Source organism: Neopelma chrysocephalum, unplaced genomic scaffold (assembly GCF_003984885.1).
Source record: "Neopelma chrysocephalum unplaced genomic scaffold, ASM398488v2 Primary Assembly neopelma1_43, whole genome shotgun sequence".
Taxonomy (NCBI): domain Eukaryota; kingdom Metazoa; phylum Chordata; class Aves; order Passeriformes; family Pipridae; genus Neopelma; species Neopelma chrysocephalum.
In genome coordinates, this window is record NW_020897702.1 from 11,630,297 (window position 1) to 11,643,828 (window position 13,532).

Sequence of the window (13,532 nt, forward strand, 5' to 3'; positions counted from 1 at the left end):
CTGATGCTGTATTGTTTTCGCAAACAGAGAAGTGAAGTACTTGGTACTAAGTTTACACACTGTAACATGTGGGCTTAGAAAGTTTTGGCAAGTTCTCCAGCTTTTCCCTAAAAAAAATTTCACCAAGTCAAAACTAAATGTGAAAGACACTGCTAGGATACTGCTTATTGTGCAAACAATTTCCTGCTATGTTCCAGCATATTTTGGTCTCTCAAAAGAGAAGAAAATAATTCTCCTCACAGATCCTGCTGTTATTTTCAGAAAATGTTTGGAGTGCTGCTCCTCCTTGCGCAGGATGTGTGCAATACCCCAGACTCTTAGGCTTCAAAGGTCCCATGCCAGCAGCCATCAGTGAGAAGGGTGGGCTGGAGCACCAGTAGCTGTTGGGATCACAACAATTACCTGTGAAGTAGTTCAACAGAACAGAGAATACCTTTTTAACTAAGGTGGGTGTTCAGAAAACTGAATTTGCAACTTCAGTCTGTCTGCAACATAAAACATGACACTGCACACCCCAGCCTCATAGACTACAACTGCCGCAACGCAGAAGGCAGATGAACACACTGTTTATAATTTTCATGTGCTTCATTTCTGATGTCTTGTGAGGAATATAGCAAAGAACCAAGTTCTGAGAGCATGGCACTATGGAGCTACTAGAGAACCACTAACTGTCTCAGTCAGAAAAAGCAGTAATATAAAGATTTTTCTTTTTTATCATGCTAGTGGAGTTCCTAGGTATTTCCTATATGGCAATTCATTTCAGCATGTAAGAGCAGAGCTTTGTTATGACTGGTGGCAGTACTAGAACTACATGCTGTCTTCAGTTTGAAGAGCATTGGGCTTCCTGGTCAATGCTTAAAAGCAAACAGAAGAGAAAGATAAGCACTGAGTCAAAAAAAGAACACAAAAATTTAGGAAACTGCTAAATAATTACAATAAAGCTTCCTGGCACTTGCTTCACAAAACATAGAGCTGCTACTTGGGAAACCTCTGTATCTTGCAGTACTGCAAACCAGTATCAGAAACTGCAACTGCTCCAGATCCGTTGCAGATATGATAAGCTTCATTCCAGCAAAGAAATTGCTCATTTATGGGAGCTGGGAGTATTGCCTTCTATCTTCCTCTTACAGCAAGTCTGACCGCTGAAGTCCAATGAAGTTCACATCCTCTACACTCCCTAAGCAATGCAAACACATGCTGTCAGCTCAAGACAAGCCATGGACCTGAAATCCTGAAATGCTGATGTCCAAGAATTTGAGCTGCTTGGTCAGCACAGCTGCAGAGGGTGCTTGCGGGAGGGGGGCTGTTTATTGCTATTTAACCCAGTCAGAGTTCTGGAAAATGCTTTCAAAGAAGGAAGTGGACACAGAACAAAGTGTGAGCATGGTCAGCTGGTTCTGTCACTTGATCCTCTCCAAATAAAACACTAAGCAGACTGTTCTCCATGGTTTAACGTTTTGCCAGGGTCCTGTTTGCAATGTGCTACAGACAACTAGCTTGATTAGAGCTTTCTTGGAATAGTACTGAGGAGAGAGCATAACTGCCCACACGTACAGCATTATTGAGCAAGGCACCCACAGTCATTACAGTGGGGTGTAGCAGAAAGCCATACCCTAGATAAGCCTTCCTGACAAAACTAGGTCAAAGAGTCTTACCCATTAGTTTCTAGATCAGGTTCTTCCACTTCTCAGAAGGTGATTCAGGTACCTAGATGCAGACAGGCAGTGCTGTTTGAAGCTGCCCAGGACATTCAAAACACTGATCAACCAGGGATGACAGGTATATTGCAGGCCCTGAGATACTCTCAGGCATCACAAATGACACTGAACACCTGAACCACAGTGGTTCTTTTTAAAGCCCTGTATATCCTCTCATCTGATCTATATGTAGTTAGTTAACTGGAACATCTGAAAACTCTTAACTCCCTACATTCTAAAAAAAAACCCAAAAATGCATTGCTTAAAAGGTCTGCCTACTACTATGTTTTTCTACCATGTTTTTCCCTATCCTCTTCCTTGTTCAGAAACAACACTTACCTGTTAACAATTCCACATTCTTCAGGTGAGCCTGACCTCTCCAGCTCCCCCTGCAGATTCATCTTAATTTGTAGAAAGTATACTTGTAATGACATTTCAAAACCAGAAAAACAAAAGTAATCAGAGCTGTTTAAAATTACATGCTAGCTTTGAAACATTTACACTTTTAATAACAAAAATAAAAGGAAGATATGTACGTGTAATAAAATTGGCCAAAAGTCTACATTTCAAAGAATTACAGCAAGCCCATCTACAGTTAAAGAATCCAGGTCTGAAGACTGAGAGGTCCACACTCAGACATTAAATGTGGACAACTGTGGGCTGAAGATGACTGACTTTAAATTAGAGCCAGACAAACTGACTCCACCACTGCAGGATCTGATGCCGTTATCCTGGCAGTATTATTCCACTGTTTGACATGAAATCCTTGCAAAATACCTACAAACAGAGGTGTTCATAGGTATCTACTATACAAGTCTAGGCATACAAAGTTGAAAAGGGTAAAGTAAGAGTCAACTAGTAAGAGAATAGGAGTTCCTAGACTACTAGCTTATAAAACAACACTTCAGAGCGGGCTGGAAGATCCTACTATTTAATTGCACAATCACTATAAAGTTCCAAACACAGAAAAACAGCTTTTACATTTAATCTTTAGCACAAAGACTGCAGAGCTACCCTATGCCTCATCTTTAAGGTGATGAGGACCAAGATTTCTATCCTTTGAAAAATCTAGATAGAGAAAGTAGCAGATGCTGTTGGGGTTTTGGGGGATTTCTGTTTTTAAATAAAGAGGGAATCAGCAAGCAGCACGGAAGCTCACTTCAAAAATGAAAGAAAGACAAATGGAATTAAGTTTTATTGTACTTTTGGAAGCAAACCACCCCAAAATTTTGTCAGGAAAAGACAGCACTCTAGTTACTGCAGTCTACAGAGAAAAACCAACAATGGGAACAGAGTAAACAAACACTCCTTTGAGAAGTAGAAATATTTAATTCAGTCTTCATACAAACTATTAGTAATATACATTACACAAGTATCAAGACATGAAAAAACTTCTAAAATTCCTGCTGTTCCCGCAACAGTTAGCCTCTTTTCTCCTCAAGTCCAGAAGAAAGCCAAAACAGGAGTAGCTGAAGTTAATATTAATTATTAATAACAGCAATCTTAATATATTTCCTCACATCCACATGGAGGAAACTCATGAGAAGAGTTGTGCCAAGCTCCATTTTAGGAACTCAAGCAAAAGTTTTTTATTCAAAATGACACTAGTGTAACTACTTTCCCTATTCAGAAAGGAACGCCACAAAAACCTCACCCTAATGTTGACTTGGGTTTTATGAACAGAAAGAGCCTTTGGCACCGAAGGCCTAGAGTGCTCCTAATGATGATACACTTTACTATAACACAACTGTGTTAGGTGGTTGATTAATCACCTTCTGTACCACAATTTTCCATTCTTAAGACACTGCTGGCTTAAGCTTCAGCAGTTGGAGGATGACAGGTACAAAGACATTTTGCAAGTTTCCCTCTTTATGAAAGAAATGTACGGACTGTACCCTTTATTGTCCCCCTGCAAATAGGGCATTTTCTAAGGGATGGTGCACATTCTTTGCATACCACTAAGTGACCACATGGAATAAAAACAATAGAAACTTCTTTGTCCATGCAAACTTTACATGTTCTTTCCTCTTGCAATCTTCTTAATTGTTCTTCCATAGGCAAACCTGGAAAAAATAGTTAACTTTTTGTCAGCCTGAATATGTGTATATATTATATCAAAATATATTTAGAGTATAGCCATGCTCCATTTCACCCTTTATTTCCCCATCTGTACTCACTAAATATAGATGGCAGTAAGAAAATAAGAACATTTTCCAGAGCTCAGAAGTGGCACGCAAGGAACCAGTCTGTACTTTCCACTTCTGAGAGATGACAGACAGCTCAGGGTTGGAGGCCAACCAGTGTTTAGATTTGAGCAAACGCTGTGCTTTTCTTGCTTGGATATCAGAAACACAGAGCATAGCCTGACTGGTGGAAGTGAGCTAAATCCAGGCTTGTAAACTTTTCTGCGGTCTGTTAACAGATTACACTACAGGACTAAGAACCAGAGCAAACTCAATCCCATGTCTGACAAGTGTTTATGTACCCAGCTCTTGGGTCAAGCTAGATGTCAGGACACCTATAACCCACAATGGAAAAGCAGAGATGAAGCCTGTTGTGGAATGCTAACCAACTATCCTCTCTCCAGTCTTTACCAAACACCTGAATGAGAGCTTTTATCAGGATCAAGTCCAGCATGTGCTTCAATTGTTGAGCTCCAGAAAGCTCTACATCATATAGTGCAAAACCATATATAAGGCACATGCACTTAACTTTTGGTTAACTTTTCCAGTCCATTTTACTAAAGCAGAATTAGGGAGAGGGTAAAGCATAAAACTTACTTCTTAAACAAAGCAATTTTTTTATGTTAGCTATTTGTTCCACAGTACCCTTTAAGATAAGGCAGAATTTAAGGTACCTGAAACATCTTCTGTGGGAACATACTTCATGTTCTTCTCCACTGAAACAGGAGAAAAAAAAATCCTTGTCATTTGACTAATCTATGTTGAAACAGCATCTGTTTGTTTCTTTTTTTTCAGGTTGCTATGAGAGCACTGGTTAGACTTCTATAAAATTATATCTTTTACAAACAAAAGAAAACCAGACAGACATACCAAATAAATCTTTGTAGAGCACAGGGTCACAATCTCGTAGGCAGTTCCTGAATATGCTGGCTGCTTCATTTCCTTTCACTAAAATTGTATCTATCAGTTCCCTTGCTTGCAATGGTGTCTGAGTCTTCTGCTTAATAACATCGTGCTCAGGTTCTGTTATCACTTTAGCTGATAGTAAACTCCCAAGGACTGGAAGTACACATGTTAAACGTTGGAATAAAGCCATGCGATTCTTGCGGATTAAGGATAAATCATCTGGAACGTAAGGAGGATTAGATATTTGTTAGGAATACACTACTCCAAGTTGCACTTCTTTTTAACAATAATTGATACATTCTTTACACTCTATTTGAACCATTTGCTTATTACACATCATTAACAAAGCCCTCAGTAAGTTTTAGTGGTATTCACATAACGAACAGACTTAAGAAAACTACATAAAAGCAGCTTCTGAGCCAAAGCCCTTTCACCCAGGAAACCTCCTGCTCCCATCTCTAGGTTAAATGATCTGGGGGGGGGTCTTGTCTAACTCCACACTAGCGAGACTTACACTCTCCAGAGAATTGCAAAGAAAAAACACCTCTGCATAACACCAGTGCTAACTTATCGATAACCAAGAGGTTAACTTTAGTCAGTGTAGGCAAAATCATGTTTGTACATAGAAGAAAGCTCTTCTAAGAGGTGTCCAACAGAATTATGTACAAAAAAAACCCTGAACAACAGCACAACCAGACTCTGGAGACTTTTTTAAGACTACCACAAACAACAATAAAAAAATTTCCATTAGGATTTAATGCTGAATCCATCCATAATTTTTTGACAGAAATGAGACTAGGAAAGAAGCAGCCTTAAGTCAGTTTATAATTGAGAAGTTTCATTATGCTTCACAAGCTCAAATCCAGAAGGATTTCTTTAGGCTGAAAAACTTCTATGGTATTGAAGCTACAGGAAATGTTAAAGGCACATCAAATAAACACTAAATTGCTGACGTACATGGGCCGAGTCAGATACAGTAAAGCATATCTTTGGCCATCTTACAGAATCTGAATTTGCAGCAGTTTATGGCCTCTTCTAGGAGGTGGATATGGTGGCTTACTGATTCAAGCAGCTTAAAGAGCAGGCAAATTTGGAAAAAAAATTAGTAGAGTGTGCCAAGTATTTTATTAACAGCAATATAAAGGCACACAAATGAAAAATGGCTTTGGAAAGAAGAGATGATTCTGAACCCTCGGCCCCTGGTATGAACCATTCTCCTAAAAGGGAATGAAACAATTCCCAGACTGCTAGTTCCATACAGATATCCTGACAATGCTTTTAGAGAAGCTGATCCTAATAGCAATTAAACTAGTGAATTCACTTAGTGAATCCAAACAAATATAGAAAATCTATACATATGACAAACCACTTCAAATTTCACTTTTATTTATGCCTTATATGTACCTGATGCCGCTTCTTCTAATTGTTTTTCTTTCTCTTCTTCAATCTTCTCATCTTCAGCAATGAGCAGATCAGACACAAGATCATTAACAGTCTTGTAGTTTTCTCCAGTTGCAAAGATTTTACTTTGCACTGTTTGCTTTATTAGCCTTCTACTGAATCCCATCTCCAAGGCGGCTTTAATAACAGGTGTGTTCATCATGACTGCATCTTCTGAATGACTCTCTCCAGGGCCAAAACGAATAACTAATCAAAGAAGAAAATCACCATGTATAATATAAAGAATAAAATATCTATACAACTCAGAAGTTGGACACATCAACGTTACCTACACACATGAACACCTGGCAGTAAAAAGTTTCAGTGGCTAAATAGAATTTTTTAAAAGTAGTTTTAAAAATGGAAGCCAGTTACTTAGTCATGGATTGAATCCAAGATAAACATCAATCCATGTCAGGCCTTTGCTAAAATCGAGGATAATCCAGAGAAACCACTGAGAATTCCATTGTGTCTTAACAGCTTTTTTTATACTTAGTCATTTCTAACTTCAGCCTTGAAAAACGTCTTGGGGGAATGGGGTGAGGGGGTGGAAATCTGTTTATAGTACCAACAATTGCTCTATTCCAAGTCTTGATTAGTATTTTCCATTCCACTTAGTACGCACCAGACACATGGGACTCCTACTCATTGTCCTCAACCAGCAGGGACTAGGACAGCATGAACTCCTCCCAGAGGGTGAGTGGATTTTTTTCCACCATAACTAGAATCCAGCCCAGAAAGACTTCACTTTTATCAGCTTGTCCTACCTTCTTCCTTAACCTCTGCTGCTTAACTCAGAGCATTTACTCAGCTATGTGCCTAAAGATGGAATTGCATAACTGCATGGTTATGACACCCTCTAGCAATTGTTCCACCAAGTTCAATACTTGCTTTGTTTAACTGAAACCCTGAAACTAAAACCCACAAATGCAGCAAGTGCCAAGCATTCAAACCCACACATTTTAATATGAGCTGCTAGCATGAAAATAAGGAAAATAAAAAACAAGATCTCTTAGAGGTGTTTCCTTGGACTTTATCCATACAACATCAAAACTACCTCACTTTTAGGGAAAAAATGTAAGAATTGGCTATCCAAAGCTAATTTGCTTAGCAATCATTGAGTTTGCAAAATGCTGAAGAAGTGTAAAAACATGCTTTAATATACATACTTGGGGGATCAATGTTTTCATCTACAGGCGGCTCAGAGGTTGACAAGAGCTGTGGAACAGAAAAGAACTACATTAGTATCAAAATACTGCTTTTCCCTCTACGTACCTTTCTAACACATTCTTCCATCACAAACCATGCTAAGCCTTTTACCTGAGTGGTACCCATTAAATATGTTACATGCAGTTACACAAGTCTGCAAATTTGTGCAATTATATAATCAATATAAAGCTGGTGCTGACCACTTCCATGAAGAGGAGTTTGGCATACTTTTGCCAGAAGAATTACAGATAGAAATAATTCAGGCTGTCCATGACTGATTTCTGAAATAATAATTACTGATCTGCATTATTCAATGACACAGAATTTCCCTCTCTAAACATAAAGGAGCTCATGCCTCAAAGGACTTTCCACAAGTAATCCGTAAAAGTTAAAACTTTATTAGTCCAAGACTAGCCATGGTTCAGCACTGGTTTCTTGTATGTGATCATGAAGAGCATTTATCATGTTAGAAACCTAGGAGAAACATATGCAGAAATGAGGCAGAAGGAGGGACCAAACTCACAAAAAGGACACAGCACTCTTCAACAAGGGAAAAGCAAAGTTACAGGACAGTAAAGTTTACCTGTTCAAGGAGATGGGGGAATCTGGCCTGAATTTGACTTACAAACTCTCTTCCTTTTACACGAAGCAGATACTCACATCTGGAAAATTGACATATCAAATTATACGTTCAACTTGCCAAAGGAAAAAAATACAGAAGAATGAAGGAGTTTAAACCCAGTGTAACTTAAATACTTATGTTTCTCTTCCTTCAGAAGAGAAAGAGTACTCTTAATGGGAAGCTTGATGCAGCCTAGTGTCAGGTGACAGTTTGATAAAACTTTTCCATGATGTCCAGCCACCAGTAGGCTTATGTATATAAATGCAGCAACTTTACATTCTGCTACCACTTGTAATCAAAACTGCATGTCATGAGAAATGATACTGTGTCAGCATCACTACAAAGTGCAGTGATGAACTGTTTCTATCTTGCATCTTACCATTCTTATCTCCTACTCAAATCATTCAAAATAATTTAACAAAAGTTAACGCCACTATCAAAGCCAGATCCACTTCACTAATTCAGAGTTTTATCTCCTCTGTACATTTACTGACAGGCTTAACACAGTAAGAAACAAAGTTGTCACTTAACCCTACACACATCATGTAGTCCAACAGTAGGTAGTAAATTGCCCACGAAAGCCTAGTTGGAGATCTACTATGAGAAGAACTATAATTAGCTTTCCTGAAATTAAGTGTCATTAATGTAGGTGGCAATTTTCAAAGGCACAGACAGTAATTAGGTATGCAATTGCCATTTAATTAGGGATGACATTAAAAAGTTATTTCTGTTATTTTTCCAATAGAGACATATTAAACAGCCACTGAAACCTTCCTCACAAGCCCTTCCACATGTAGAAAACTAAACTGCACAAGCAGAAAAACTGGTTCAAGAGCATTCAGCATGGGCACAGAACTAGAACAACTGAGTTAAACATACTTCATTTCTCAACAGCCTATGCTCTCCCCAGTCTGCTTTCTGACTGCTTCTCTTAGACAAATATGCTCATTAACAATGCAGTCTCACTTGCTAATAGTGATTTAGGGATGCACATAGCTTTTAATTACAAGGTGGAAAGCGTTACATACCATGTTTAACAAAGAAATGTTTTAATTAAGCCCACCTCAGCATTTCAGAGCTTTTAAATACACATGAAATACATCCAGAAGAAAGAGTACATCATACGGTGAAGTTAAACAGTACATACCTGCCAAAATTAGAAGCATTTAGGAATGTGAACAAATTATTATAAAGATGTTGCAAGTTACCTTGGAAACCACTTTGCATGCTCAATCCATGGATCATCTCCAGATTCCCAGCACCTTAACCCGCCATCACAGCAAAAACACTTGACATCATCATTGCGCCCTTTAAAAAAAGAACAAGGCAAAATATCTGGCAAACATTCACACAATTTACCTTAAAGTAAATGTTGACATAGCTGCATGAATAAAACCGGAGCAGTCTGTTTTTCTTACCTACATAGTAAAAGCCAGCATCTGCAAGCTGTTCAGGCTGAACTGGAATTCTGGTTGGCCAATTGATGAATGTTTTAACACGTGCCTCATGGGTTTGCATGCTCACATTTGAAACATTGAAACCTGGCGGGTCTCGGGTGAGGTTTTCCACAAAAGAACAGTTTGGATAGTGCCTCCGGTGCTCTGACACAGCATTATCTTTCGGTTCCCAGTTACACAGCTGACCGCCGCAGGTAAAACAAGCAACTTTGTCTGCTGTCCCCAGATAATAAAGTCCGGCCTTTGCCAGATCAGTGGGTGAGAGAAACGTCAGTGGCCATGAGTGAAAGGTGCGTAGCCTAGCCTCTTCTGTACTCATAGATGGATTGTAAAGCTTATGTCTCAAGAATGAAAGGTCTTCAGCTGCCCTAGTAGTTACTGGGTCTTGAGGAAAACTGGAAAAAGAGCCACTGAAATATCCAACTTGTTCTAAACTTGGAGAAAGCGTTATGGAACGTAGAGATGGTGAGGGACTGTTTGCAACTGAGGGCAAAAAGGCGGAACGAGATGACAATCCAAGGTTGTTAACTGAAAGCATGCTTTGAACAAAACTGCAGCCAGGACATAGCTCTTTATGTTTTTCCATAGCATTATCTCCTGGTTGCCAGTTATCCAGTGTTAAGCCACAACTGAAGCACTTAACTTTATCCTGCACACCAGTATAATAAAACCCAGCCCGGGCAAGACTCCGTTCTGATACTGGCATGTTAACGGGAAAAGCAGAAAACGTTGACATTCTGTAGAGTTCACATGATAGGTCATACTTCAGTTCACCACACACAGCACTGTGCCTCATGATGCTAGCCAAGAAAGGGCTATCTTCCACTATATTCATAATGGACTGGTTTTGGAAAAATGGGACAAGTCTTCCTCTGGGAGGTAGTTGTGTGCATGAAAGGCAATTTGGAATAACCCCCGCCTGTACAAAAGCAATAAATACTTTAATGTGTAACTTCAAATGAGCATGTGAATAGAATCTGCCTCGTGATTAACAGCCTTTTAACATTTCGGAAGTTCTTGTAGTTTAGTTTACAAAACTGCTTTCAGTGCAAAAGCTGCCTCATCCCATTTTAACAATTGAAGAAAGCATGTTGAAAAGGAATTTCGCTTGAATCATATAAGCATCACATGCTTTCGTTCTTTTGCATATCTGGGAGAGCAGTACCAACTTGTCAGGCTAGCGGAGGTGGGATCAAAACAGGAAAAACCTCAAAAGGGTTTACTAATCCTTTGTCAATAAAGAAACTAAAATGGGGGGCAACTAAAACAATATTGTTCTTATCCAGAACATATGTCAAGTGATTTAAGAACTAGATTTCACCCTAGACAGCTGATAAACATGTAGCTTATAGGCATCTATAGATTTTAGTTTGAAAACCTCATTAGGAACCTGAAAAGTAGGGTTTATCAAGTTCAAAGGGCATACAAAAAATAGAGACCCTGAACTGACATTACTGAACTGATCTGGTATATTTGCGACTACTGGCTCCCAAAAAAACTTCTCAACTTTGCATATTGATGTAACAAGTTGTTAAGACTAAAGAAGTTAGTCTATACACAACTCCACATGTATTGAATATTCAGCTATTAGAGAAACAAATCCTATACACCGTCTCTGACAAGGATAAACTCTCTCTGTTAACAAATCTGGGATAGCCCCAGCTTTTCTGTCTACAACAGTGTCAGCACTGAATTAACAAATCATTTCAGTTTTAACCTGGTGCCTGAGTTACAAGTACAGAGTTATCAAATTTAACATAAATTAATTGCCTTGTGTCGGGACATTCTGATGCTTTATACAATTGAATTAAGTTTTTTCTCCACGCCATGTTTATGGCAGAGTAAACAGAACCCTCACATTAAAAAAAATAATAAAATTGATGCCTTAGTTTCTTTATTTCTGCACAGAACTACCTCCCAGAGTTCAGACTGAAGTCCCTATTAAGATGTCTACGCCTCCATATTGATACTGACTGTTCTCAAGAAGAAACTGTAAGTATCTGTAGTTTCAATCATCTAATTCTTTTGGGTGGAACAAAATCTGTAAGAAAGAAAGAGAGGAGTGTTTCAAAATATACAAAATTAGGTGCATGCAATGTCTATGCAAACAAAAATTACACAAATTAAAACATAAGCTTTTTTGTAATCACAGAACGTTAAGAGTTGGAATGGGCCTTAAAGATCATCTGGTCCCAATCCCCCCTGCCATAGGCAAGGACACCTCCCATTAGACCAGGTTGCTCAGAGCCACATCCAACCTCGCCTTGAACACTGCCAGGGGTGGGGTGTCCACAACATCCCTGGGCAACCTGTTTCAGTGTCTCACCACCCTCACAGTACAGAATTTCTTCCTAATATCTAACCTAAACTTCCCCTCTTTCAATTTCTACCCATTACTCCTTGCCCTATCACTACAGTTCCTGACAGAACCTTTTGCCTCTCTGTAGGCTCCCTTCAGATACTAGAAGGCTGCTATGAGGTCTCTAGGCAACCTCCTCTTCTCTAGGCTGAACAGCCCCAACTTTCTCAGCCTTGTCATGTTAGCTAGAAAGTTTCAAGGAGTCAACACTACACTGTGATATGGAGTGGATTTTACACACTTAATTTCCCTGTTACTGACACACATGCAAAACTGTTTAATCCACGAGCAGAATTTTTCTGGCAGATGTATTAATCGGTCTACTTAATCACCAGCTGTATAATTAAAGGTAAGATCCTGTATTAAAGCTGCAACCATTTAAATTGGTTTAAGCTTGCAAATTCTCAAACAGTGAAGGTCCAGTTTTATAACACTGACTTAAAGAGCACTGGAATTTTTAACGTACATGAAGTCAATTATATTTGAAGCACAGGACATCAGCAAATCTAAACTTTGCCAAAAATTCAGGTAAGGCCAAATACAAAGTTTATATACATATATATGTGAATAAATACAAGATTATATATTTAACAGTCTGGTATGGAGCATTAGTTCCTAAAAAGTTCTTCCAGAAAAGGCTCAAAACAGTTATCATGACACAGCACTACGAAAACAGCCCCCTGCGCTAAGGGCACAGATCTGGAGCACCAGAAGGCGCCCGGCGGGGTCTGTCCGTGGCCGCACCCCCGGCAGCCACAGCCCCATGTCCCCTTGTCCCTCCCCAGCTCCGCCAGGCCTCGCCCTCCGCTCCCCTCGGGAGCGCGGGGCCCGAGCGGATCCAGCAGGGCTGCCACGCTCCCCTCCACGGCCTGGGGCGGCACAGGACCCTCAGCCGCCCCGGGGCTCCTCCGCCACACCGGGGACAGGCACAGGCGCAACCGCCCCCCCAGTGGCAGCGCCCTCCCGCCAGGGCCCGGCCCTGTCCCGCCCGTCCCTCCCCCCCCGCCCCAGTACTCACGGCCTCCGGGCGGGCCCCGCAGCGCGCCCCAGCGCCCCAGCCTATATGCGGTGCCTGGCAGGGAGCGGGGGAAAACGAGCCCCCGACCGGCACCGCCCCGACCGGGAAACTCCGGCCGCGGCGTCGCACCGGGAAGTCCCGGCGGCCGCCGGGCGCAGGCGGGGCCGGACGGGGCCCTGCCCTTCCCCTTCCCCCAGCGAGCGAGCGCCGCCGGGCGGCGGGAGCGGCCCCCGGGGCTGTGCGGGGCCCTCGACGCGGGGGCGCTGCTCGGTCGGCCGCAGTGCTGAGGGGAAGGGAGGCCCCGGCCCTTGACAGCACCAGGGATCTTGGGTACTTTCCTCCCGGCCGGCGGGGAAACCCGCCCGCAGAACGTGCTTTCCTTGGCGGGGATTTCCAGCTCGGCGGGCGCGGCAACGGGAAGGGGAGCGCCCGGGGGGGGGCAGCGGCCCAGGCTCGGCACTTCGTACGACGGGCTGCACACACAGATCCGCCGTCCCGAGCGGGTGGCCAGGACGGGGCTCACTGCAAACCCCGCAGTTTCTTTCACCTCTGCTCCTTGACACCAGTGTCAAGCTTGGCCGCATTTCCTTATATAGGCAGCTCTGCAGCCTGCGAGAGGGGAAACAACGTGACAGGCGAAA

At 41.4% G+C, this 13,532-nt stretch overlaps 1 protein-coding gene across 1 annotated transcript; it reads right to left on the minus strand.

The window, feature by feature from the left end:
* Nucleotides 1–2,864: 2,864 nt before the first annotated feature.
* Nucleotides 2,865–12,997, minus strand: LOC113964728 (inhibitor of apoptosis protein-like). Its single transcript, XM_027677345.1, has 10 exons — nucleotides 12,892–12,997; nucleotides 11,489–11,555; nucleotides 9,476–10,433; nucleotides 9,266–9,365; nucleotides 8,019–8,097; nucleotides 7,396–7,444; nucleotides 6,191–6,433; nucleotides 4,751–5,005; nucleotides 4,555–4,596; nucleotides 2,865–3,760 (listed from the first exon to the last, which is right to left on the minus strand). Exons 2-10 carry the CDS (start codon nucleotides 11,528–11,530, stop codon nucleotides 3,567–3,569), a joined length of 1,962 nt encoding a protein of 653 aa, XP_027533146.1. The 5' UTR covers nucleotides 11,531–11,555; nucleotides 12,892–12,997; the 3' UTR covers nucleotides 2,865–3,566.
* Between the last annotated feature and the right edge of the window lie 535 nt (nucleotides 12,998–13,532).

Coding starts and splice junctions, on each gene's coding strand:
- LOC113964728 (XM_027677345.1), bottom strand. CDS start 11,530: ATGATTGAAACTACAGATACTTACAGTTTCTTCTTGAGAACA. Junction 5,006..6,190: donor ATTAGAAGAAGCGGCATCAG/GTACATATAAGG, acceptor CTTACGTTCCAG/ATGATTTATCCTTAATCCGC. Junction 3,761..4,554: donor TCCCACAGAAGATGTTTCAG/GTACCTTAAATT, acceptor TATTTTTTCCAG/GTTTGCCTATGGAAGAACAA.